Below are 27282 nucleotides of genomic sequence, written 5' to 3'. Positions count from 1 at the left end.
GAATAGAATGGATTTGCTCCATTTCACTTGCACTCCAGAGAGCCCCCCCAAAACGCACAACCTGTCAGGTCATAGGGTCTAAATACTTGTGTGGCTTGCGAATAATTAATGCAATGTCGTCGGCATACAGGGAAGTGACTAAGGCGCGCGCAGAGAATCCAATACCCTGGTGGGTGTGATGTTGGCGGAGTCGCGCCGCCAGAGGCTCCATGGCGACGGCGAAGAGCAGCAGCGAGAGAGGACTTCCCTGCCACGTGCCTCTAGTATTTTGATAGGGGTGGTGATCTGGCCGATGAGTTTGATGCGTGCTGTGGGGAAAGAATATAGCAGTTTGATGTTCCTAATGAAGCCCACACTAAGGCCCAGGCGAGCCAACAGGGGGAACAGAAAAGACCATTCGAGAGAGTCAAATGTTTGTGTTGCGTCGAGGTGCAGCGACCGCGGGGAGAGTGGGGTGGATTTGATGGAGCACTGAAAAAATGGTGCGGAGATTCTGCGAGGTAGCACGACCAGGAATAAAGCCAGATTGATCCGGACGTACTATCAGCGGCACGAGGGGACCAACCGGTTTGCCAGCACATTGGCCAGAATTTTGTTGCCAGTATTGATAAGTGAAAGTGGGCGGTAGGAATCACAGGACACAGGTGGTTTATCACGTTTCAATATAAGAGTAATGAGCACCTCCCGGAGAGAGACAGCCGGTTTCTGTGGACTCGTTATACATTTCCACCAGGTGGGAGATCAGGAGTGGAGCATATTCTTTGTAAAAAGCGATAGAGGTGTCAAGTCCATTCTTAGATTGGTTTCTTCTGCTGTCTAGTTCAGACATGTGCTAATGTGGTCCGCTTCGAGATAGTCGGTCATTTCTCAGTTCCCACGGGTTTCTCACAACCGTCGGTATTGTGTTTTCGATCGTGTATTATAATTTTCAACAGTTCCGGGTCGCTGAATTCAGCTGCGCCCGGACGATCTTCGGATCGGTCTCAGCCCGATGTGGGCTTCGCTCTCAAGGGCGCTGTTTTTAAGGACTTCCAGTTGGTTCCATGCCATGCCACGAGGGTGATGGAATAAATGCCTTTTAGATATTGTCGTCAATGCCAATCATATTATCCACGGATCGACCTCGATTAGGTCGACTTCCATCAGGTCTGTAATCTTTGTCTGTCGCCTGAACATATCGAGCTTGCATGTGACGCTTGCCGCTCCTTCAGATCAAAGAAGACCCTCTGTGACTATCGGGTCCAATGCTTGGAGATGTCGAAGAGAAGCAGCGACGAACTGGTGGACCTCTTCAGCGCAGGTGAGGCTGGAGTACAGGATACAGAAGCATCTGCAGCTGACGAGGAAGTCTACTCGCTAGAGAACAGCTCTAGCTCCGACCTGGAGGTTGAGGAATTTCCAGCAACTCATCAGGGGGGGGTGGCGGGGGGGGGGGGGGTCTTCAAGGGTTCCTGCCCACTTGGCAGTTCGTCACTTTCGACCAGTGGGTGTTAGACATCATACAGCTTGGTTACTGCCTGGAGCTAACCTGCACACTATAATACCGCCCCACAGTCACAAATTCTCCTCAGACCACATAAAACTACTCAAAGAAGTACAGTTGCTCCTTTTAAAGGTTCCTTCAAACCAGTGCCTCCTCAACATCAGAGCACAGGTGTGTAATCTTAATTTCCTAATTCCCAAAAGGGACAGGTCCCTCAGGCCCATTCTGGACTTAAGACCCATCAACAAATACATTCTTTCAAAACATTTTTATATGGTCACTCTTCAGGATGTCATCATACCTCTAATACAGCAGGACGATTTCATGACGCTCTCGACCTGCAGGACGCCTATATTCACATACCATAATACCCAGCTCATCAGCGCTACCTCAGGCTTGTGGTCAGCAGTAAACATTATCAATTCCAAATACTCACCTTCGAAGTCACTACAGCTCCCCAGGTGTTCTTAAAGTGTCTAGCGGTAGTTAGCCACACACAGGCTTCGGTAGGGCATTCACATCTTTTCTTATCTGGACAACTGGCTCATCAAAAGTGCCACTTGCCAACTATGCCGCTAACACAAACCACAATACACCACCTACACGAGTTGGGGTTGACCATCAATGTCACAAAATTCCACCTCCAACCCAAACAAATTCAGACTGACTTAGGAGCAATCCTAAACTCACACCGTGGGCTGGCCTACCCCAACCCTGCATGAATACAGTCTTTTCAGACACTCCTTTCACTCTTTCAACCAGATAGCCAAGTCATGGCCATCACCGTCACACGCCTTCTAGGCATAATGGCATCCTGTGAGAAGTTGGCCTGGTATATGATGCTCACTAGTTAAAGTGATCACCTTGTACCATGCCAAGCAACCCTTATGGTGTGGTTGTAAGTCAACCTTTTCGGACTAGCTGCCCTAGTGGTAGCGTAGGCTAAGCAGTCTTTGAGGCTAAACTCGTGAAGCGTGTTAAGCCAGCTGTTTTACCAAATGTAACCCCCTTTTATACCAATGAAAGGACACCACACAGATATATATTCAAAATATATATGTATTTATTTCTCAAAGTAACCCCTAGTCTCTTTATGAGCACAGGAGCACAAATCGTCAAACAAGATTACAGTAGAATACACAGAAGTTGCACTTTATATGGATAGGCCCTGGTGGCCGCTCAAACCATATACTAAAATAGTGGTATAAGTACCACGAACAGAAAAGGGAAAAGGCCTAGGGCCTCTAGAATCGCTGGGCCTACAAGGAGCTAACTTCAGTTAGTGACCAGGAGGTCCACGGGTGGCGTGTGCAGAGCAAATAGTCACACGCGTGCTCCCATAGGTTTCAATGGGTGCGTAAAAAGTACAAAGTTACTGCAAAGAGGATCTTCCGGATGGACTAGGACCTCAAGATTTGGAACTCAGGCACTAGAGATGTAATACTACACTTGGGCACAGGTGTGCCAGCTTTACCTCACCCACAGGAAGCGGGTGCATAGGCCTCGAAGTGCGTCGGGTTTCTTCTATCTGTTCCGTGGAGCTTGAAGACAAAGATGCTGCAGGCGGTCGGTCCGGGAGAGATGCAGTGGATCCAAGAGTGGATCGGAGATGTTGAAGACCTGTAAGCAGAGGGGACAGTGTTCACAGTCACTAGCCAGTGACCAGCGTGGCACCAGGTGGGTACCAGGCAATGTCGGGTGCAAACAGGAAGAAAGGTGTAGCTTGTCTCTGCAGCCACGTGGTCCCTGGAGGTCGACGACGTCCAGGAGTCGGTTCACGAGCTGTCCCACGCAGGCTCTCGCTGTCGGCGGTGTCGGCGACTTGATCGAAGCAAACAAGCCTTGGCAAAAGCAATTGTTGTAGGAGATGAAATAAGCTGATGGTTCTGACCAGCAAGGTCAGAAGGACTGCTCCTTTGGAGGGGAGCAAGGGCCAGTCTGGAGCAACCAGACCAGCGGTGTATTTCTTGAAGTTCGTCGCCAAGATGGCTACTAGCCAGCGGGCCAGCAACCGGTTAGGCGCGTCGAGTGGCAAAATGCAGAAGGGCCCCACGCAGATCGTGGAGATGCTGGAGGGCTCACCTTTGGTGCAGATGTTACTCGGGTGTTGGGCTTCTCAGATCCCAAAGCACAACTTGGAGGGAGCCTCGGTTGTTGCGCTTGTCAGCTTGTCGTGGTCGTTTCAAGATGGCTGGCTCCACGTGTCTCGGTGCCTCCACGGGTCTCCTCTTTTCAGGGACTGTGGATCGGGCGGTGAGAGGTCTGGAGGTCCAGGTCTTGTCAGTCTCTGGGCTCGGGCTCCGGCGGGAGGCGGCAGCAAAGCAGACGTTGATTCGCTGGATGGTGCTTGCGTTAGCAAGGTGGTCACTCCCTGACCACAGGGGAGATTGGCTTCAGTCCTCTGTGCAGCAGAGCGTCGAAGTTCCCGTCTTCTTCTTAGTTTTAAGTTGATTCCAGGATGTCTGAAGTCTTAGGACACAGCTCCTACCTTTAAGCGGATTCTAGGGGCCGGACTACCTGCTAGGTCCCTCCCTATGGGTGGGACCAGGAAGGGGGGTGGTTACACCCCCAATCCTTTGTCCAGCTCGCCCCAGGCCCGGGACTGGTGTGCCCCAGGACCGGTTTGAACTGGCATATGCACCGAGGCTCCTTGTGAGCCACAGGCATGTCTGGTTTCTTTCAAGCCCTACCTGACCAATACACAAAATCCTGTCTGGGGTGGTGCACGCACCTCCCCTGGCAGGAAACCCTTTGTCCACACCTCCCAAGCTGGAAGGACTCCCAGCAGCAGGAGGGCAGACTTGTGTCTGTGGTGGCAGCATCCATTTTGTGGAGCTGAGGCTATGTCTGATTTTACCCGGGTTTCAGGTACTGTACATGTCGTGTCCCTCTAGAAGGGTGGAATGCTAACCCCGTCGCCAGAATTGGTGAGGGGTTAGTATTCCAATTCGTATGACACCTTACTCGACATGTTTTGATAAAGCCAAACCAAAGATAGCATTTAACCGCGAGGTTCATAATGCACTTAAGAGTATATGGTATGACGATATCTGGAAACAGTAGAAGGAAGTTGTTCCGACCACTGCAGACAGGCTCAGCTCATGCCAGAGCACCATCTCACATGGAACCAAGCACTCTGCCTTCAGGATTGTTAAGGCCTGCCATAGGTGACTTATAGGTTACCAGGTGTCCCATTTAAGGTTAGGTATAGGTATACTACACCTAAGTAAGTGGTGATTACACCAACTTACCCCAGCTGAGTGATCAGCCAGTTGTGTCAAATTGTTAGGCCAAGCCTGGGGTGGCATAATACATGCTTCAGCCCCTGGCAGGCCTTGGGTACACCAATGCCCTGGGTACCTAGTGTACACTGGTACAGGGGCTGACAGGGTGATCAACTTCCAATTGGTTATGCACCTAGGGTGCATAGTTTTAATTTAGTAGAGAGAACAGCAGGCTGGGGGTCTGATTGGCAGGCCCACAGCCTCAATATGTCAAAAACCAGTGAAGCAAAAAGCAAAAATTTGGGGTGACCATAGGATAGCAGACCCTACTCTCCTACACAACCCCCCCCCCCCAAACGCTGGGACATTAAACTAGCCTTGACCAGTCTCGTCTTCATGTCCTAAGTGGAAGTACCTGGAGAGACCATCTGCATTCCCATGGTCAGTACCTGGCCGGTGCTCCACTGTAAAGTCCATCCCCTGTAGGGAAATGGACCACCTAAGCAGTTTGGGGTTTTCACCCTTCATCTGATTTAGCCACAAGAGGGGCTTATGGTCGGTCTGAATCTTGAAGTGAGTGCCAAACAAGTATGGCCTCAGCTTCTTCAGGGCCCACACCACAGCAAAGGCCTCCCTCTCAATAGCTGACCAACTGAATAAAAGCAATGGGTTGGTCTTGACCATCTACATTAAGTTGTGACAGCACAGCTCCCACACCCAACTCAGAAGCATCTGTTTGGACAATAAACTCTTTGGAGTAGTCAGGACTTTTCAGGATAGGTGCAGAGCACATGGCCTCCTTCAGGTCATCATATGCCTTTTGACAGCTTACTGTCCACTGAACCTTTTTGGGCATCTTCTTGGATGTCAGATCATTAAGAGGAGTCACAATGGACCCATAGTTCTTAACAAACTTCCTGTAGTACCCAGTCAAGCCCAAGAAAGCTCGAACTTGAGTTTGGGTGGTTGGAGGGGACCAGTCCTTGATGGATTGTATCTTACTCTCCAGTGGTTGAACTTGGCCTCCACCTACAAGGTGGCCCAAATATACAACCTTACTCTGCCCTATCTGGCACTTAGTAGCCTGGATAGTGAGGCCTGCCCTTTGCAGAGCCTCAAGAGCCTTCTTCAGGTGGATCAGGTGATCCTCCCAGGTGGAGCTAAAGACAGCAATGTCATCAAGATATGCTGCGCAAAAGTCATCCAACCCAGTAAGGACTTGGTTCACCAGCCTTTGGAAGGTGGCAGGTGCATTCTTCAGACCAAAGGGCATCACCACAAACTGGTAGTGCCCACCTGGGGTTGAGAATGCTGTTTTGGCCTTAGACTCCTCAGCTAATCTGATTTGCCAATAGCCAGCTGTTAAGTCAAATGTGCTCAAAAACTTTGCAGAAGCTAGTTTGTCTATGAGCTCATCTGCCCTTGGAATAGGGTGTGCATCTGTCCTGGTGACAGCATTGAGACCCCTGTAGTCCACACAGAACCTCATCTCTCTCTTGCCATCTTTGGTGTGAGGTTTGGGGACCAGAACCACTGGGCTAGCCCAGGGGCTCTCTGAGGGTTCAATGACACCTAATTCCAGCATTTTATGTACCTCAGCCTTTATACAGTCCCTGACGTGGTCAGGTTGTCTGTAAAGCTTGTTCTTTACAGGCAGACTGTCACCAGTGTCCACCACATGGGTACACCAGTCAGTTTGACTAGGTATCAAGGAAAACATATGTGAAAATGATTGTAGAACCTGTCTACATTCAGTCTGCTGATGGGCAGTGAGGTTGCCTCCAAGGGTCACTCCTTCAACTGAGCCATCTTCAGGGTTCTGAGACAACAGGTCTGGGAGAGGGTCACTCTCTTCCTCCTGTCCCTCATCTGTAGCCATGAGCAAGCCCATGTCTGCCCTGTCAACATATGCTTTAAGCCTGTTAACATGGAGTACCCTGTGGGGACTCCTGGGAGTTCCTAGGTCGACCAAGTAGGTGACCTCTCCCTTCTTTTCCAGGATTGTATGGGGTCCAGACCATTTGTCTTGGAGTGCTGCTGGGGCCACTGGCTCCAACACCCATACCTTCTGTCCTGGCTGAAACTCAACCAAGACAGCCTTTTGGTCATGCCAAGCTTTCTGTAAGGCCTGGCTTGCCTCAAGGTTTTTGGATGCCTTCTCCATATACTCAGCCATCCTGGAGCGGAGACCAAGTACATAGTCCACTATGTCTAGCTTAGGCTTTTTGAGAGGTAACTCCCATCCTTCCTTCACCAAACACAGTGGGCCTCTTACAGGGTGCCCAAACAACAATTCAAAGGGGCTGTAGCCAACTCCTTTTTGTGGGACCTCTCTGTAAGCAAACAGAAGGCAGGGTAGAAGGATGTCCCATCTTCGCCTGAGCTTTTCAGGTAATCCTTTGATCATACCCTTTAGGGTCTTGTTGAATCTCTCAACAAGCCCATTGCATTGTGGGTGATAAGGGGTGGTGAACTTGTAGTTGACACCACATTCCTTCCACATAGCTGTCAAGTATCCTGACATAAAGTTGGTACCTCTGTCAGATACTACCTCCTTAGGAAACCCCACTCTGGAGAATACTCCCAGCAGGGCCCTGGCCACAACAGGAGCTGTAGTGGCCCTAAGGGGAATTGCCTCTGGATACCTGGTGGCATGATCCACTACCACCAGTATAAATCTGTGCCCAGATGCAGTGGGAGGATCCATGGGACCCACTATATCTATTCCCACTCTTTCAAAGGGGACCCCCACCACAGGTAGTGGTATTAGGGGGGCCTTTGTTGTGCCACCTGATTTGCCACTGGCTTGGCAGGTCACACAGGAGCGACAAAACTCCTTTGTATCTTCATTCATATGAGGCCAGTGAAAGTGAGGGACAAGCCTGTCCCAAGTCTTGTTCTGGCCTAAGTGTCCTGCTAAAGGAATATCATGGGCCAAGGTAAGAAGGAAGCCCCTAAATTGCAGAGGTATAACCAACCTCCTGGTAGCACCAGGCTTGGGGTCTCTAGCCTCTGAATAAAGGAGCCCTTCATCCCAATACACTTTATGGGTACCTTGAGCATTCCCAGCAGCCTCAGCAGCAGCCAGCTGTCTGAGGGGTTCAAGAGAGGGACAGGATAACTGAGCCTGCCTCAAGTCAGCCCTTGAAGGTCCCCCTGTCCCCAGAAACTCAACCTGATCAGGTTCAAGCTCTTCAGGGACAGTTCCTTCAGGGTCCTCTAGATCAGCTTCCTGGGAAGGCTGATCATCACTCTGAGGCAGGGGGGGGAGGCACAGCCTTGACCCTCCTGTTCTTCTTCTTGGTAGGTGCTTGGTCCATTGTTCCAGGATCCAAGACCTGAGGTTCAGTGAGGCACTTTTTGGCCTGTGACCTGGTCACAGCAAGGACATGTGATGATATACCTAACATCTCTGCATGAGTCCTGTACTCCACTTCTGACCATAGAGAACTCTCTAGGTCATTGCCCAACAAACATTCTACTGGGAGGTCTGCACTAACCACAACCCTTTTGAGGCCAGTTACCCCTCCCCATGAGAAGTTAACAACTGCCACACTATGTGAAGTAGTGGCATTGCTGGCATTGGTCACCAGGTAGTTCTCACCTGGTATGTACTGTCCAGGGTCCACAAAGCCTGGTGTCACCATAGTGACACTGGCACATGTGTCCCTGTAGGCTTGAGCCACTTTGTCATTAATTAAAGGAGTCTGTCTGTACTTGCCCAGGTTACTGGGGCTCACAGTCAGGGACAAATCAATGTCCCCATCACAGATCAAGACTGCCTGTGTCAGGGTTCTGTCTAAGTCAGAATCTCCTTCAGTTCCCATAGTGATTCCCACTACACCCTTTGTCTGGGGACCAACACTGCTAACAGTAGTACTGGGAGCAGGTGCCTTAGGGGCAACAGTGTTGGGGGCTCCACCCTTTTTGCAATCACTAGTCCAGTGAGTTGTATTTTTGCAATGATTGCACCAGGGTTTCTTTTGACCTTCTTTCTTCTTTTTGGACTGTTGTTGGGACCCACCCTCCTTAGCAGTAGTTTGGGGCCCTGTTGAGGACTTCTGGTCTTTAGATTTCTGATCTCCACCCTTCTGGTCTGTTTTCTTCTGATCACCCCCTTGGCCCTGGTTCTGGTTCTTTTGCTTAACCCTGGTTCTGACCCATTTGTCTGCCTTCTTTCCCAATTCTTGGGGAGAGGTCAGATCAGAGTCAACCAAGTGTTGATGCAGTTGCTGGTTTTGACAGTTATTTAAAATCTGTTCTCTCATCATCAAATTATACAATCCTGTAAAATCAGATACCTTACTTCCCAGCAACCAACCCTCCAAAGCCTTAGTGGCACATTCAACATATTCAGACCAGTCCTGAGTCTGTGTCTTTTGGGTGTCTCTGAACATTAACCTGTACTGTTCAGTGGTTAAGCCTAACCCATCTACCAGAACACTCTTCAGGACTCTGTAATTTCTGACATCCTCTTCTCTAACAGTGAGGAGTCTGTCTCTGCCTCTTCCTTCAAAGGAGAGCCAGAGGATTGCTGCCCACTGGTCTTCAGGAACCTGCTGTACTTTGCAGGCTCTCTCAAGAGCAGTTATCCATTTGTGGATGTCATCCCCACTTTTGTAGGGGGGCACAACCTTAGACAGGTTCCTATTATCAAAGACCCTATCTTTGTCCTTAGGGACAATGCTGCCACCAGTGGGTATAGACCCACTCTCTCTAGGTTGCCTAGCCTTGTTCAGTTTTTCTTCCATCAGGGCTACTTCTAGCTCCTGCTTCCTGATCCTCAGCTGGGCTTCCTGCATTCTGGCCTCATGTTCCCTCCTCTGAGGGGTGGTCATCCTTTTCCTGGAGTGACCTTGAGAGCCTCTAGAGCCATGAGAAGCATTGGAGTCACCTGAGCGATTCCTTTGCCTCCCAAGCCCTGTGTTAAGTCCACTGGGGAGATCCAATGGGGTAAACCCACTGTCAACCCCCAATAGCCTTAGTTTAGCTGGGCCAAGTATAACACTTGGCACTGGGCTAGTTCTCCCTTCATCATCACTACTTTCTGTATCCTCACCACTTTCCTCCCCTGTAGTATGATTCTCATCTAAGGGATGGCTATTGGAACTGGGTACCTCTGTAGCATCTTCAGAAGGGGGGCCTCCTGTTCCTGACCCTAAGGGGGCTAACTGGGAAGCTTTCCTGAGTTCTCTCTGATTCTCATCATTTTGTAAGAGTTCTCTGAGCTCAGCAGAGGTAGGGTTCTTGGGCTGTTTAAGGCCTCTAAGAGTTGCCAAATGCCTGAGCTCATTCTGGTTAAGGGTAGCAAAGCTGGATGGTGCCCTCTGGGGGTCACTCTCAACAGAGATGGGTACAGTGGACCCCTCTGCCCCGGCCATTGCTCTTAAGTGTGGGTGGATGCGTTGCAATCTACCTACACTTGGGTTTACCTACTAAACCTATCTAGTAGTTGTAGTCAGGGTGTGCTACTCCCTTTGCTCTACAACAACTAAGTTCAGTAGAACTTATGTATATCTAATCTTGTTTTATATGTACCTACAGGTACCTATGTGATCTTTCAATTGGTAACCAAGAGATTACAATGGTAAAACACAGCAAGCTCAAATCCAACCGCTGCTCACCAATGTGAGAAGTTGGCCTGGTATATGATGCTCACTAGTTAAAGTGATCACCTTGTACCATGCCAAGCAACCCTTATGGTGTGGTTGTAAGTCAACCTTTTCGGACTAGCTGCCCTAGTGGTAGCGTAGGCTAAGCAGTCTTTGAGGCTAAACTCGTGAAGCGTGTTAAGCCAGCTGTTTTACCAAATGTAACCCCCTTTTATACCAATGAAAGGACACCACACAGATATATATTCAAAATATATATGTATTTATTTCTCAAAGTAACCCCTAGTCTCTTTATGAGCACAGGAGCACAAATCGTCAAACAAGATTACAGTAGAATACACAGAAGTTGCACTTTATATGGATAGGCCCTGGTGGCCGCTCAAACCATATACTAAAATAGTGGTATAAGTACCACGAACAGAAAAGGGAAAAGGCCTAGGGCCTCTATAATCGCTGGGCCTACAAGGAGCTAACTTCAGTTAGTGACCAGGAGGTCCACGGGTGGCGTGTGCAGAGCAAATAGTCACACGCGTGCTCCCATAGGTTTCAATGGGTGCGTAAAAAGTACAAAGTTACTGCAAAGAGGATCTTCCGGATGGACTAGGACCTCAAGATTTGGAACTCCGGCACTAGAGATGTAATACTACACTTGGGCACAGGTGTGCCAGCTTTACCTCACCCACAGGAAGCGGGTGCATAGGCCTCGAAGTGCGTCGGGTTTCTTCTATCTGTTCCGTGGAGCTTGAAGACAAAGATGCTGCAGGCGGTCGGTCCGGGAGAGATGCAGTGGATCCAAGAGTGGATCGGAGATGTTGAAGACCTGTAAGCAGAGGGGACAGTGTTCACAGTCACTAGCCAGTGACCAGCGTGGCACCAGGTGGGTACCAGGCAATGTCGGGTGCAAACAGGAAGAAAGGTGTAGCTTGTCTCTGCAGCCACGTGGTCCCTGGAGGTCTACGACGTCCAGGAGTCGGTTCACGAGCTGTCCCACGCAGGCTCTCGCTGTCGGCGGTGTCGGCGACTTGATCGAAGCAAACAAGCCTTGGCAAAAGCAATTGTTGTAGGAGATGAAATAAGCTGATGGTTCTGACCAGCAAGGTCAGAAGGACTGCTCCTTTGGAGGGGAGCAAGGGCCAGTCTGGAGCAACCAGACCAGCGGTGTATTTCGTAGAGTTCGTCGCCAAGATGGCTACTAGCCAGCGGGCCAGCAACCGGTTAGGCGCGTCGAGTGGCAAAATGCAGAAGGGCCCCACGCAGATCGTGGAGATGCTGGAGGGCTCACCTTTGGTGCAGATGTTACTCGGGTGTTGGGCTTCTCAGATCCCAAAGCACAACTTGGAGGGAGCCTCGGTTGTTGCGCTTGTCAGCTTGTCGTGGTCGTTTCAAGATGGCTGGCTCCACGTGTCTCGGTGCCTCCACGGGTCTCCTCTTTTCAGGGACTGTGGATCGGGCGGTGAGAGGTCTGGAGGTCCAGGTCTTGTCAGTCTCTGGGCTCGGGCTCCGGCGGGAGGCGGCGGCAAAGCAGACGTTGATTCGCTGGATGGTGCTTGCGTTAGCAAGGTGGTCACTCCCTGACCACAGGGGAGATTGGCTTCAGTCCTCTGTGCAGCAGAGCGTCGAAGTTCCCGTCTTCTTCTTAGTTTTAAGTTGATTCCAGGATGTCTGAAGTCTTAGGACACAGCTCCTACCTTTAAGCGGATTCTAGGGGCCGGACTACCTGCTAGGTCCCTCCCTATGGGTGGGACCAGGAAGGGGGGTGGTTACACCCCCAATCCTTTGTCCAGCTCGCCCCAGGCCCGGGACTGGTGTGCCCCAGGACCGGTTTGAACTGGCATATGCACCGAGGCTCCTTGTGAGCCACAGGCATGTCTGCTTTCTTTCAAGCCCTACCTGACCAATACACAAAATCCTGTCTGGGGTGGTGCACGCACCTCCCCTGGCAGGAAACCCTTTGTCCACACCTCCCAAGCTGGAAGGACTCCCAGCAGCAGGAGGGCAGACTTGTGTCTGTGGTGGCAGCATCCATTTTGTGGAGCTGAGGCTATGTCTGATTTTACCCGGGTTTCAGGTACTGTACATGTCGTGTCCCTCTAGAAGGGTGGAATGCTAACCCCGTCGCCAGAATTGGCGAGGGGTTAGTATTCCAATTCGTATGACACCTTACTCGACATGTTTTGATAAAGCCAAACCAAAGATAGCATTTAACCGCGAGGTTCATAATGCACTTAAGAGTATATGGTATGACGATATCTGGAAACAGTAGAAGGAAGTTGTTCCGACCACTGCAGACAGGCTCAGCTCATGCCAGAGCACCATCTCACATGGAACCAAGCACTCTGCCTTCAGGATTGTTAAGGCCTGCCATAGGAGTGACTTATAGGTTACCATGTGTCCCATTTAAGGTTAGGTATAGGTATACTACACCTAAGTAAGTGGTGATTACACCAACTTACCCCAGCTGAGTGATCAGCCAGTTGTGTCAAATTGTTAGGCCAAGCCTGGGGTGGCATAATACATGCTTCAGCCCCTGGCAGGCCTTGGGTACACCAATGCCCTGGGTACCTAGTGTACACTGGTACAGGGGCTGACAGGGTGATCCACTTCCAATTGGTTATGCACCTAGGGTGCATAGTTTTAATTTAGTAGAGAGAACAGCAGGCTGGGGGTCTGATTGGCAGGCCCACAGCCTCAATATGTCAAAAACCAGTGAAGCAAAAAGCAAAAATTTGGGGTGACCATAGGATAGCAGACCCTACTCTCCTACACATCCTGTATTGCAGTAGTACCTCATGCAAGACTACATATGTGTCCGGTGCAGGAATGCTTAGTGCAGCAATGGTCCCCAGTGGATGGTCAATGGGAAAATCTATTGTTGGTCAGCCACCGCACTTATCACTCCCTGCAATGGTGGAACACCAAAAACCTGAATCAGGGATAGCCTTTTCTTGACCCAGTTCCGCAGTAGGCCATCACAACGGATTCTACCTTCTCCAGATGGAGAGAACATTTAAAGAATCTAACTGTCCAAGGCCACTGGGAGCCGAAACACTAGGGCCATTCCCCTTCTACTGAAGGATTCCTTCCCCATCTCTTGAGCAAAGTTGTTCTTGTCCGGACGGACAACACCACAGCCACGTTTTATCTCCAGAAACGGTGACATGTTCTCCACCCCTCTCACTATTAGCGCAGCAATCTGCCGTTGGGAAATCTGACACAAAATCCATCAATTAAAGGAGTGCCTGTTGGGGGTGGACCACGACTTTGCCAACCTACTCAGCAGGATGCGGCAACAAGTCCACTAGTGGGAACTCCACCCGCAAGTCCTTCGCCAGTACTTCCAGCAATGGGCCTTTCTACAGATAGGCTGTTGGCAACCGCAGAAAATGCAAAATGTCCAGACTATGCATCCAGGCTCCTTCAGCCACAATCCAAAGGCAAGGCACTCTGGATGAACTGGACAGGGATATTTACCTACACTTTTCATGCGTCTTCCACGGCTTTTATTTGTGGTCTAGAGGCTGCGGCAAACGTCCTTCACCCTCATTCTAGTAGCCCCTACCCAGGCCTGGCAATCGTGGTTCACAACACTACTGGAATTCTCAGTGGTCCCACACGAAAGGCTTCCGGACAGGCCGAACCTTATTATGCAGAACCATGGAGAAATACTGCACCCAGACCCCAAGCCACTCAATGATCTGGCTCCTGAAATGTTAAAATTTGGCTACCTCAAGCCTCCTCCTAGAATGCATGGTCATTCTGAGAGAAGTGTGTAGACCCACTACACATGCATGTTATGCGGCAGAGCGGAAACTATTTGCTCGTTGCTATCGCTCAAAAGCTTTTAATCCACTCACAGTTACGGTACAGGACATTTTCTATTACATCTACAAACCTGCGGGCTAGCATTCACTTCCATTCGGCTCCATCAAGCAGCTGTGGGCGCTTACCTACAGAATAGGGCACACCTATCCCTTTCAAAATTCCAGTTATCAAAGCTTTCATGGAAGGCCTCGAAAGAGTAATCCTTACTCAAACACCACCAGCTCCATCATGGAACCTCAATATTGTACTCACAAGACTTATGGGTCCCCCTTTTGAGCCTCTCCACTCTTGTCCTCTTCAGTTCCTCTCCTGGAAGGTGGCTTTTTTAATTGCCATCACTTCTCTACAGCATGTCAGTGAACTCCAGGCACTAACTCTAGAAGATCCCGTCCTCCAAGTACACAGGTTTAGGGTTGTCCTTCGTACTAACCCTAGATTTCTACCTAAAGTGGTTCCACAGTTCCACTTGATCCAAACTATAGAACTCCCTGTGTTCTTCCCTCAACCAGACTCAGTAGCAGAAAGGGCTCTTCACACTCTGGATGTCAAACGAGCCCATATGTATTATATACATAGGAAAAAACCTTTCAGAAAGGCTGCATCCAAACCTGCTACATAAAAGCTATGAGAACCTTACCTGTCACTCCTAGAGCCCACTCAACTTGCAAAAAAGTAGCCACCATGGCCTTATTGGGGAATGTTCCATTAGATGACATCTGCAAAGCAGCTACATGGTCCACAACTCACACCTTTACAAAACACTATTCTATGGATTTACTAGTCCACCAACAGGCCAACGTTGGCCAGGGAGTACTTAGTACACTTTTTCAAACTACTGCAACACCCAGAGGTTAGCCACCGCTTTGAAGGACTGCTTTACAGTCTATGAACAGCATGTGTATCTACAGCCACAAATGCCTCGAACGGAAATGTAACATGTTTGTGGCATGTAGTGCTGTAGATTCAAATGCGCCAACCCTCCTTCCCTGACACCTGTGGACATTGCAATTTTTTACTTATTCTGTATTACCTTTTCACTTTTGCATGGACTTTTCTACGTACATCACTTCGCTTTACAGTCTATACTCAACCACTGTACGGGGAAAACAATCTAATAATGGACTTGATGCGCATGCACATTTCCAGCAAGAGGAGAAGCCACCGAACCTTGTGACTCAAAAGACTTCTTTAAAGAAAAACACACATCCGGACATAACACTAGATGGCAGGAGTATGCACAGCATGTGAATCTACAGCCCTACATGCCACATACAGATGTCTTCTGGGTAAGTAACAATATTATTTTTGATGCCCGATATATGTAGAACATGCCTTGTCGATACAATTAGATTGGTTGCATTATGCAGGTCACAGAGATGAAGAAACCAATAAAAATATCTTTTAAAAGGTAATTTTCTCAGCCTGCTCAGATAGATCTGAGCAGGCTGTATACTGTACTGTTATTGAAGGTGGAAGCAGTTGAAAGGTTCTCTATCTTTTTTGTCATCTATGGTAGTAATAAAGTAGTAATACCTCAAGAATGAAAACAAGACTCTGATTACTTTGTTGCATGCTAGGTAGTCTCTTTACGCTTTCCATGTTATGAGATTCACGTCTCACGTTTTCCATCCGCCATTGAAGGTAGAAATCTGGGTTTTCAGGTACTGTTTCAGTCGGGGAGATCCCACAGGACAGGCACATTGATTACACCACTTTCATTTTGCGAGTACTGCCCCTTGGGTCCATGATCCAAGAGCCACGTAAAATGTGGCCAAACTGACCCTTACAACTTGTCGTATAAGCCCAACATTGCCCTTTATTAACTCCCTTTGGATGTGAAAAAGGCAGTCTCCACGAAGATTACTTTTCTTATCATAAATACAAGTTTGAGCAAGCCCTTGAATACATGTAGAATCATATAAGAATGAAATAGACTCATTTGGAGTTTATTAACCTTTCCCTCCTTATGTGGTTCTGGAGCTTAAGCTACGCCCACCCAACCCCCTCCAAAACGGCTAAAACAGCCACATAAGGAGGGAAAGGTTAATTAGCCGTTTTGGAGGGGGTTGGGTGGGCATAGCTTAAGCTCCTCTTAAAAACAAAAATAACCCAGTGTCTGAGCTATTTTTAAGTTAAAAAGAAAAGCCCAAACAGCCTCTTGGCCATGCTTTCTTTCCTACACAGAGAACCCCTGCAATGGCGCCAGTCAATTTTTTTTTTATTTGCACACACCAAAAGGGAAAGTGGGCATAGCAATGGTACGGGTTTTGTGCTGTTTTTCTATAAATAATTTTATGTTGTTAAATGGGGAATTGAAATGTGTTTTTATTTATTTTAAGGTCTGGCTGAGGTTTAGGTCCCCATTCTCCGTATAGTTAAAAAGAACCTGCTTTGGAACCTCCTAGTGAACATGGGAGAGATTTTTATTTTCAAGAAGTATGAATTCTGATTTGGAATATGTATTTCTCAAATCAGTGTCACTCAAGTGCAGCAATCAGGAGTGTGGTAGATGAGGATTTTGGCATATCCTCCAAACGTTGGTTGATTGCCCTCATACTGCCTGTGATCCCTGTTTCTGCCCGGTAGGAGCACATCTTGGTCATCTGGGCTTGCATGCTTGACTCTTCTACTGTACCATGCAAGTCTTGACAGCGTTGGATGTCATTCCACTTCAAGAGCATTTAATATATTTAAAAAGTTGAATGGAAGTCTTTTGCTGCAGTGTTGTCTCATATGTGCGGGGAATAGCCTGCACATGGTATTTTCCCCTCTTACTCCTTTGTTCAATTTACTTCTCCTGGCAGCATTGTCTAATTCCTTTCCTCCTCCTGCTCCCCTGTTCAGTAAAGTACTATACTCATCTTTTCAGAAACCCATTCCAGCATCCTCAGTTGGCTTAATTTACTTCCCTACTCCAACCTCAACAGCTTCCCTTAATTCTGCTGTTTGATTCCCAAAAGACTTCAACCAACGTTCCCATGCTTTGCTTTTTTTTCTCTCCCACTTGCTGACTCTGCCCCATTTCCTCATTTTTCACTTCTCCCGACCACTCTATGGCTCTACACATCCTAATACATTTTGATAGCAAACTCATCACCTGCATATGTCACAGGTTTGTAGTGTGTCATGAAGAATCTGCTGCATAGATGGGCGACTAGACGCACTTGCCTACTATGTTTTGCATTGGAGTGGTATAGCATTTCAACACCTTGCCCTTGCAGAAATTATTTATAAGTCAACAGGAAAATAAAGATCAAATATTATTGTTTTATTGGTAAAGAGCTAGTCGACCTGTGAAAACATGATCATAAATGGGGTTTTCTCACTCTCTATTGCAGAGGATAAGTACGGCGAGTGGAGACGGCAGACATTATTGCTACCCGCACTTTACGTGTGCAGTGGACACAGAAAACATCCGCAGAGTCTTCAACGATTGTCGAGACATCATTCAGAGAATGCACCTTCGCCAGTATGAACTCTTGTGATTGGAATCACCGTGGAGCCTGTGGTTTTTAATTCTTTGCTCCTCTTTTCTGTATTTTTCTTTCTGTCCTGCCCCACACAGGGTGGACGAATCCCACCGAAGTACGTGTCAGCCTTCCCTTTTTTTTTTCACCCTGGTGATTTATTCCACATCCAGTTTGCAGCAAGATTCCCCAATCCCCCCCCCCCCCCCTTTTTTTTTTTGGTTATTGTTTTGGTCGGGACTTTTTTGTGCTTTACTTTGATATGCCACTTTTTCATTCCACTGAGCCTTGGGCTACCTCTATTCCCATAGCTTTTGAAAGAACGTAGCCTGCTTGTTTTTTCCAGCAGGTTGTCCGTGCAAATACATGTATGTCCTTTGTGCGGCACTATATTCAGACCTATCCCTGTGTGGGTTTTTTTTTTTTCAACATGACACTGAAGAGTACTTGATAGGGGAAAAAGAATAATGCACTTTGTATCAGGTTATTAAAAAAATACTGTTGAGGAAGTAAACACACAATGTAGCAGCACCACAATATTTATTACTTAGTCACAGTTTTTAGCATTATTGAGTTGCAGGTCAACTGTTAGTGACCTCCTCCTTTTAAAAAGCTGTTCTTAGAACAGGAAGTAGACTAAATAATATGACGAGAGGCATGGTGAAGAAGATAAGCAATTTCTTTCTGGGGTTTTGTGGCTAAAATGTCTCTGCCGACCTCAGGCATTAGAACTGCAGCTGCATTCCGCCTATTGCATCGAGGCTGTAAACAACCACCCTCACTTATTTTGTTCTGTCCACAAATTATCTGTTTTTAGCACAGATCATTCTTGGACATTAGTCCCTCTAAAAGATATATTTATATATATATCTTTTTCTTTTTTTGTTTGTTTTACTGCTGGTTTATTATATTGTACAGACTGTAAAATGTAATATTATTTTGTACAACTTTATTGAAAAAAGAATACTTGTAGAAGATCTTTGTGCCTTGATTATGGCTGTACCTGTAAAATGAGCTAAGATGTAAGTATGTTTTTGATTGCGCTGTACAGCTTGATGTCAACCTCACCTGCAGCAGTGACTGAAGGTGGGAACTTTATCTGTAGAATTTAGTTTTTTTTCTGGTTTATATAAAAAAGGAAATGCTATTTAGTAAAAAAAAAAGTTTAAATTATGCAAATTAACCACTTACCTTTACAAGTAAGGTCCTACAGTGATCAGATGTTGCAGCAACATGCCTTTTCCTTTCCTTTTTTGAGGGGGGTGGGGGTGTAGGTTTGGAGGAGTGGGGGAGAGTCTCAGCTTTAAAATTCCTGAAATCCATTCAAGTGTCCAAATTTGCAACCTGGTGTTGTTTCAATGGAAAACAAGAATGAATTTTCATTTATGTAGAACTAATGTTTAGTAATTCCTTGGTCATTCATGGACCATTTTTCACTTTTGCACAAGCAGAATGTGAACGTGCAACACCACTGGACCCAGGGTCTTAAGAGGCGTTTACTTAGTTGCTTTCCTTTTGCAAGAAAAACAGCAAACATAAAAGTGTGACAGACCCTTGTGACTGGCCTAAGAGAATTACAAGATGATATTTTTATTTCTCTTTTAATAAAGAGACACTTTAGAAACTTGTTTTATTTTAAATACAATAGAATCAAAATGTGTGAATATTTCTCAGACTTGAATAATTTATGCAAATGACGTTCTCAAAACAAGTTGTGGTACAGTACAATATATAAAAAAGCAAGAATTGCTGTAGCAATAAGGCATGTCCTTTTTAGTAACTATTACACTGCTTTATATTTTATACATAGGTGTTTTATGTCTCTGTGAATATATACTTCTGTACAAATGTCTAAAATTACAGTTGCAATAACAAAAATTCGGAGAAGTGTTAGCCTACATTAATTCACATATTTGTTTTTGTCAAAAAACTTGGCATGTCTCCATCATCCCTTTACAATTAAGTGGAGGAGAGAAATACAATTTCTAGGGTTTTTTTGATACCCATAAAAACAATCAGAGTTTTGTAGATGGTGCATGCTTTAGCTCAGTTTACCTTCTTGGTCAATTTTTGCCAGAAGCTAGAGTCACTGTAATTAAACTCTTAGTTTTTGCTTATAAATTTGCTGTTCATAGAGAAAGATCAGTAAGAACAGAAGGCCCAGGATTCTTTCAGCAGTTTTTATGCTGGTTTTGTTTTCTTTCCTCATAAACTTTTATGCAGGACTTTTGTATTTTTTGCAAATTTTTATATATTGTTCACTTTTCAAGTGTCTGCCACTTCCTAGACAGGAAAATTGGGATTTTGCCTTAGGGGAATTAGATGATCAGTTTTATATTAGGAAAAATACTTAACTTCAATATCGTGATGTACAGTCAGTCTCCTTCACATAAATTGCAAACCGTTGCAAACGACTGCCTATTTAAAAAGGGCATCGTATTTAAATCAAAAGTTATCATAATGAAATTAAATGTCAGGTGATTTTTGTGCAGATAATTTTATTTATAAATCTGATCTTGTTTAAATAACTGTTTTAAACAAGCAACGGAAATGTGTTTTAAAAAGCACACTAAAACAAGTTAAACCTCTGTTTTACCAGCGTCTGTTTGTTTTGGCTGGCCAAACTTTACAGTTCTCAGATAAACACTTTTTATTCTTTGAAAACAAATTCTGACTAGGATTAAGACTTGTTCATAATAATTTTCTTTTAATATAAGAAATCAACCAAGGACAATCAAATCTTATACCAAGCGTTTTCCTCCTGATATAATTACAAGCAAACATTTGGCCACCTAGTGCATAATATTATCACCATCATAGTAACTGATTCAGAAACAAAGCTGGTAGTGGCAAGGAATCTTATTACACAGTAAAACACAGGCAAGTACCTACAAAATAACTGTCTCTGAGTTTGTTTGGAAGGCAGTGTAGTACATCTAGTGGCAATTATATAAATTACTTTGAAGTTCTCTTTAGAAATGGCAAGTAAATTTCACAGATTGTTCAGGCACGGCCTTTAATAAATATATATTTCTTTAAACATTCTGGAAAGAGATGAAAGATGACTTCATTGTACATGTCTTGTTACATTTGTGCAGCATTAAAAAAAATTGAAAAAACAACATTCTCCTGGTTCACACCAATAATCCTGCTTAGATTATACACGTCAGCATTCATTCATATTTTTGAACAAAAATAAAGAATACACCCACAAGCGTGTTCTTCAGTAATAAGACTTTGGATATGCAATATCCAAAATTATGATCTTTCAAAAGCTTCATGTCAGCTTGATTTTTCTTGCAAATCTTTTGGCAAAGCGAAAGGGAAGATTGAGAATTTGAAAATAAGCCAATAATAAGAAAACCAGTGGAATGCCTCCTGTATAATACGTATAGATTACTGAATTCTCCAATGGAAGAAAGCACTTCGAAAGGGAAGAGTTTGTTGGCGTAACGCTGCCCTGGAAAGCAAATAGAAAACCGTCAATATGTTTCAAATCTTACCACAATTTTAATACACCCAGCTCACCAGGAATACTCACTTCTAAAAAATAGAACTAAACATGTGGCCACATTAGCATTTTGTGAACAACATTGGACATTCCACTCAGTGAGCCTGTTGTGACCTAATCTATTGCTGAGCATACATAAAGGACTGCTTGCATCTTGCCTTAATCAGCCTTTCTACCATGTCACGGCACTGATTGACACTAGTTAGAGCAGAAAGAGGGGCTAGGTACAAAGCATACATTCTTAATAATTTGTTTTGGAGTAGCAATATATGGAAAATGTTCCAAAGCAAGCGGTTGCTTGTCTTACTGCAAGGTTCTATGGGGAATCGCGAGACAGTGTTGTTATTGGGTGTGCTGACTCCCTATCAAAACTACTGTTTATCTCGAGGTATTGCAGTGGAAAAAAGTCTTCTCACTTGTGAGCATATACTTCCATGGTTTTTAGACGGGGCTGTTGTATGACATGGCAATCTAGAGGTTGAAGTCTGTGTATCCCATATTATTCTGAAAGGAGGCAGCAACTGAAATTCCGGTTTCTGAATGCTGCCATACTACAGAAGTTCCATCTGAAAATCCTTTGGTTTTGTAACTTGTCGCTGCCATGTTTTTTAAAGCAACATTTCCCCTGGCTTGGGTCTTAAGAAACTAACAATTAAACCCTTGGCCGAGTTTTTGATGGGGGATTCCAGATGAAAGGTAAAGTAAGCTAGGTAGTTATTTTTTCTATCTTTTGTTTGACTAAAGCAGAGTTGATCCCCTAATTCTCTCAGTTCCTAATTTGATTAACTTACCTATCTTTGAAAGGATAAGTTGAGATGTCCGTACAGGTAGGCTGAGAAACTCACAATGTACTGGAGAAAATGGGTCTCTCTGCAACCTTACATTGCATTATTGTGATAGCAAGCAGTTCTTGAGTAGATCAGGAGATACTCTAAACAAGACCGAGGCTAGCTGTCCTTGTTGCAACCAGTAAATGGGGGGGACAGCAGTAGATCATGACTTAGAAATCGTACACACTAACAATGGTGTCGAAGGAACACCAGCTTGTCAATGGTGATACCCAAGTAATCTGAAACCTTATGTAGGGGTGAAGTGGAACACTTTCAAGACCTTTTGAAGTAAGAGTACCGCCTTTAAGTCACTGTAATTAAAGCATCCGATAACACACTATTGCAAGAAAAGAGATCACAGCAGTGCTGCATAAAGCAAAACCTTTTCCACATGCAATTAAAAGATTTTAAATTGTTGTTCATCACCCTGAAGTGTTACAACTGTTCCAGTGAGGGAACTGTTTTTTCCAAAAAATATCAAAACGTAGGTCTGCTGTGTGGTGATGGTGTATTACTCAACAGTAAACCAAAACTCTGCATTTGGCAGATTTTATGTTTTTGTACTAGCTCACAACTCCCCCATTGATTTATTGTAGCATTTAATATAACTAGTTGAAAATACGGAATGTAGAATGGCACGGTACTTGCCTTTTCTACCACTGACAACAGCTCCATAAACCTATTCTTCCACTAGCAAGAGATTAGTAACTACAAAGTCACAAACTCTCCATTTGGATTCTTTCAGCGGCAAAGACAGGTGATTTCTGTAGCAACACTTTTTTGGCTGATCCTCAAAGATGCCTCTTTAGCATTAAACTATCAACAATGCAGATGAAATACATTTGCTAATTTCTGTGTGTCTATATATGGTGGCTTTGATATTTTAAAAAGTGTTAGATTTAGTTTTTGCTGGATAGTCAAACTACAGTTATTCATTTGAAAACTACACTACCATTTTCACAGGGGCAAACAAGTAGTATCCGATTTAATTCAGAAAGAAATTAATGTAATTTGGGAAATCAATTAAAAAAATCCTGTTAAGAACATCGTGCCATGGCAGCACTAAAATTAAGTGCTTGAAGCCTTTGTTCAAAACTGTGACTGCTTGCTGAGAATTAGTATCAAAGACACTCCACAATTGTGGGGGGCATTGTTTTTTTACAGTAAATAGGTGTCAATGAACCAGGATGGTACATACATCAAAGTTTTTTTTACTCCGCTTATAGACCAATACTTTATAGTAGGAAGAAATGTCTAATAATTTAGGGTGCTCCAGACTCAAATTCGAAAGAGACACAAAGGCATTTGCCATGCTGATTAAAGCATTTACAATATACTGTATTGTGCAACAGATCTTGCTTTGGAACGGACTGCTGAAACATCTTGTGTAGCATGTTGGCTTTTTAATGAGACTGACTTCAAGAAGGAAGTGTATTGCACCATGAAACATAGGACAAGCTGCAACGACCAATGATGTCTGAAGTGGTTAATAAAGATGCTTGGAATATAGGAAGAAAACAATCTTACAGAAAGTAGAAACTAATACTGAGTTTACTTCTGTCATTGAAGATTTAATGATAATTAAAATGTCTTTTTTTAAAGGTAGTGTAAAATATCATGTAGTGTATTATTACCTACGTGGACTTAAGATATTTTTAATAAAATAAGTATCTAATGAATATGATAATAAAAATGTATACATTTACCATAATGAAGCTAGGGTTGTTTCTGTTCCTCCAGCTGAAGGATGGGACACTGATCTCCGGAATTGTCCCGTTATGCAGCACTTCACAGGCGCTATGTGTATGACCACTCAGAATTAACCTCGGCTGAAACCACCAAATCAACTATATCATGGGAAAAGCACACACACACACAACATTAGAGACAGTGCTTTCTCGTGTATTTCAAAAATGTAACTCAATACCTAACCACTATACCATGGGAAAAGCACACACACACACAACATTAGAGACAGCGCTTTCTCGTGTATTTTCAAAAATGTAACTCAATAGTATTAGTAGAAAGCATTGGTTAGACACTAGTAACTCTGCTTCAATTGATAGGGATCTTAGCCAATACGAATAGTCAACTTTAGCACTAATATCTCTTAACATTCACAAGATCATCAAGGATTTGGGAAGCCATAGTAGCACATTTTGAGTCAGGCTAGCAGATCAAATGTAAATGTAAATGTTCAGTATTTGTAAAGCGCAAACAATTACCCAAAGGTGTCAAGGAGCTGGGGCCGTCGGTAAGATTAAGCGAGCTATTGCCCAGAGTCACATGGTGCTGGGCTAATCTGCCGCTGGCACCGGGGATCGAACCTTGAGCCCCTGGATACCGAGTCAGTTGCCCTGGCCGCTGCGCCGCACCTCTTCCATCAAGTTGGGGAACACTAGTCGACCAGCGCACGCTGTATGTTTTTCAACTTGTGCCATCTTTTGAATTGTCCTACAACTAATTTCTGATCAAAATGAAAAGATTATTGGCTTTTGACCTGCACCACTTGCCTTTCTTTGCAGCGGAAAACCCATGAAAGAGCTGTTTGTTTACCAAGTTTCTGTTTGTGCGGTCTACATAAGGACTTAAAGGCCTTTATGGATCAAGGCAATGAAGCCTCTTCTGTTTTGTCGAGTCAAGTAGAGCAAAGAATGCTGGCAAAGAGATAGATTGACCAACATAAAAGAGTGTCATAAGTTTTTAAAGTAAAGCCGATCAAATTCATAGCACCATCTTCTCCGGAAAGAAGGTAGGTGTAGGATGGTTGAACCTACAATTCATTAACACGGTGCATTGACACAATGGCAATCAGGAACACTGTTTTGAGGGCCAATAGCCTTAAGGAGCAACTTTGTCACTGCTTGAACGGCATTCACATCTAGAATGTAAAAACCAGGCTGAGGTCCCATTTAGTATAATGAATAATTGAGCGAAAATATCTGTGTCAGGCCTTTGAAGAAACACATCACAAATGGTGATTTAAATAACGATATTTGGTCCAGTGAGCACTAAAAGGCTGAGCGTTCAGATCGGTAATCTTTCACCGTACCAACTTGCAAGGCCCTGCTGGGCCTACAAAAGGACAAATAAAAAGATATCAAAGTTTGGCCTTTAAGGCATCAGTAGTACAGAAAGTCTACCAGGTAACATATTTTTCCCCAACTCTCAGCCTAGATAGACATCATAGAAAGGTGTCTGGCATCTATGATGATATCCACCACCTCAGCCGGCAAACCATGTTCATTTAACTACTGCTGTTCAGGGGTAATTTTTGGAGATTCTGATGCAGGACTCCCTAAGTGGTATGTGTATCCGAGGGCAAATGCAGAGGGCACCTCACTCTGCCAAGCCTGGGGCAATCAAGATGACTTGTTACAAGTCCTTCCTGATCCTCAGTACCTGAGACAGATGAGGTAGTAGTGGGAATCTGTTAAGGAGTTTCTTGTTCCATCCCAGCTAAGAGACACTAGGGGGTGCTTTGGAGGAAACTTAAGTGCACAAAACCATTGACACAGTCTGTTCTGGTCAGCGGCAAATGAATCTAGCCAAGAGTCTTCCCCACTACGAGAGGTGTAGACTCTCCTCCTCGCAGAGGGTCCAAGATCCCACTCTTTCCTGCTTGTTGCAGTACCACATGGCATTAGTGATGCGAAAACCTGTACCAGCATTCCTTCGATAGATGGCAGGAGGGCTTTTAGGGCCAAGAGGATTGCCAAGAGCTCCAACAGGTTGATATGGAGTAAGCTTTTGGCCTGAGTCCACAGGCCTTTGATCTCCACTTCTCTGAAGTGCCCCCCAACCTCGCTGTGAGGCATCTGTCACCACCAGGAGCTCCAAGTGGGGCTGGGGGAGTGGTCTGCCACAGGCCAAGCTGGCATGCATCATCCACCACTGTAGGTCCCGAGCAATATCCTGCTAGATCAGTACGGAGTCTGAGAATCAGCCCTGATGTTGACCCCACTGAAACCTGCATGGCCCACCATACAGCAGAAGAGGAATGCACAAGGCTAGGAGACAAAGAAGCCTTATAGCCATCCTTATTAAGAATAATTGATCCTGTATCATCAACATCATATTTTGAATATCCCTAAGTTGCTACAGTGGGGGAAAGCCTTGAACATCACTGTGTAGAGCACTCCCCTAATAAATGTAATCTTCTGCTAGAGGTTCAGGTATAACTTAGACTTGTTGATGGAGAACCCCCAACGATTTCAAGAGGTTTGCCATGGCCTGGAGAGTGGCCCACAGCTGACTGAGGCAAGCCTGCCTTCAGCAGCTGGTCATTGAGGTATGGGAATACATTTACTCCTGGCCCTCAGAAGATAAGCAGAAACCACTGCCATCACTTGCGGGAACACGGGAGGGGCCTGTGTAAGGCTGATGGAAAGCAGGGCAAACTAAAGTGTTCTTGGGCCATCATGAACCACAGGTAATGCCTGCGAGACTGCAGGATGGGTATATGGAAACAGACGTTCTTTGAAACATCCATTCTCATGAGTTCAAAGCAGATACATTCTGAGCCTGCGTAACCACTTTGAATCTGTCATTCCACAGGAGGCCATTTAATGGGCGAATGTCCAAGGTATGAATGAGGCCCCCTTCCTTTTTCAGGATGAGGTAGTATGGAGAACAGCATCCTTCACCTTTCTCGGAGTCAAGTACCTGTTCAGTGACACCCTAGTAAAGTCAAACATATACCACCTGCATTAGGATTGTCAAGTGCTACTTCAAAATGAATTCTGGTGTCGGAGGAAAATGGGGTAAGGAGGAAACTGAGGTTGGGGTGTAGCCCATTTGAATGATCTGTCAGACTCCTTTGTTCGATGTAATGGCCTCCAGCTGGGTGGAAATGTTGAATCGTGCCTCCAACTCACCTGGCATGAGATACTGAGGATAAACAAAAGCAGCTTGGTCGTCGCAGCAGCAGGGAAGGATTTATTGGGGGACTGGTGTGTCTGTTGACCTGTGTAGTGGCAGTTCTGTGGCCTCAAAAGGACTAGGCCATCTACTCTACTACTGTTTGGGAAGGCTGGCGTTGTCTTTAGGCTGCCATCCTGTAATAGCCTCAGAATTATTTTACACAATGTGAAAATTGTTTCACTTATTTGAATAATCATAAAGATCATGCAGTGGATTGAGTATCTTTAAATCTTTCGAGCACTGAGTTTTCTTTTTTCCCTGAAGAGTATGGACCCATCAAAGGCATATCCATTAGAGATACTTACACATTGTCAGAACATCCGGCTGATCTCATCCATGTATGCCTTATAAGTACAATGGTGCCAATACTGCTGGCAAAGGCAATCCGTCATACCCAGCCCTACTCAGAT

General features: G+C 45.3%; 2 protein-coding genes across 3 annotated transcripts in view; one reads left to right on the top strand and one right to left on the bottom strand.

Moving 5' to 3' along the window:
• The window catches only part of GNAL (G protein subunit alpha L), a 796854-nt gene extending 777443 nt beyond the window's left edge, over window positions 1-19411 (top strand). The window contains exon 12 of one of the 2 annotated variants that reach the window (XM_085606070.1): window positions 17480-19411. In XM_085606070.1, coding sequence (XP_085462196.1) covers window positions 17480-17626 — 147 coding nt within the window. In that variant the 3' untranslated portion in view covers window positions 17627-19411. The remainder of the gene's footprint in view (window positions 1-17479) is intronic. The other variant, XM_085606069.1, reaches the window with a different exon arrangement.
• Window positions 19412-20295: 884 nt separating this feature from the next.
• Window positions 20296-27282, bottom strand: part of MPPE1 (metallophosphoesterase 1) — a 570187-nt gene continuing 563200 nt past the window's right edge. Inside the window, exons 9-10 of the mRNA XM_085606071.1 lie at window positions 23656-23796; window positions 20296-21068 (exon numbers count right to left, since the gene is read on the bottom strand). Of these exons, the coding sequence (XP_085462197.1) occupies window positions 20886-21068; window positions 23656-23796 (324 nt within the window). The 3' untranslated portion in view covers window positions 20296-20885. The remainder of the gene's footprint in view (window positions 21069-23655; window positions 23797-27282) is intronic.

This window comes from Triturus cristatus, chromosome 5_1, assembly GCF_964204655.1.
Source record: "Triturus cristatus chromosome 5_1, aTriCri1.1, whole genome shotgun sequence".
NCBI classification, from domain to species: domain Eukaryota; kingdom Metazoa; phylum Chordata; class Amphibia; order Caudata; family Salamandridae; genus Triturus; species Triturus cristatus.
The sequence above is the reverse complement of the archived record's forward strand: the minus strand, read 5'-3'. Positions and strand labels throughout refer to the sequence as shown.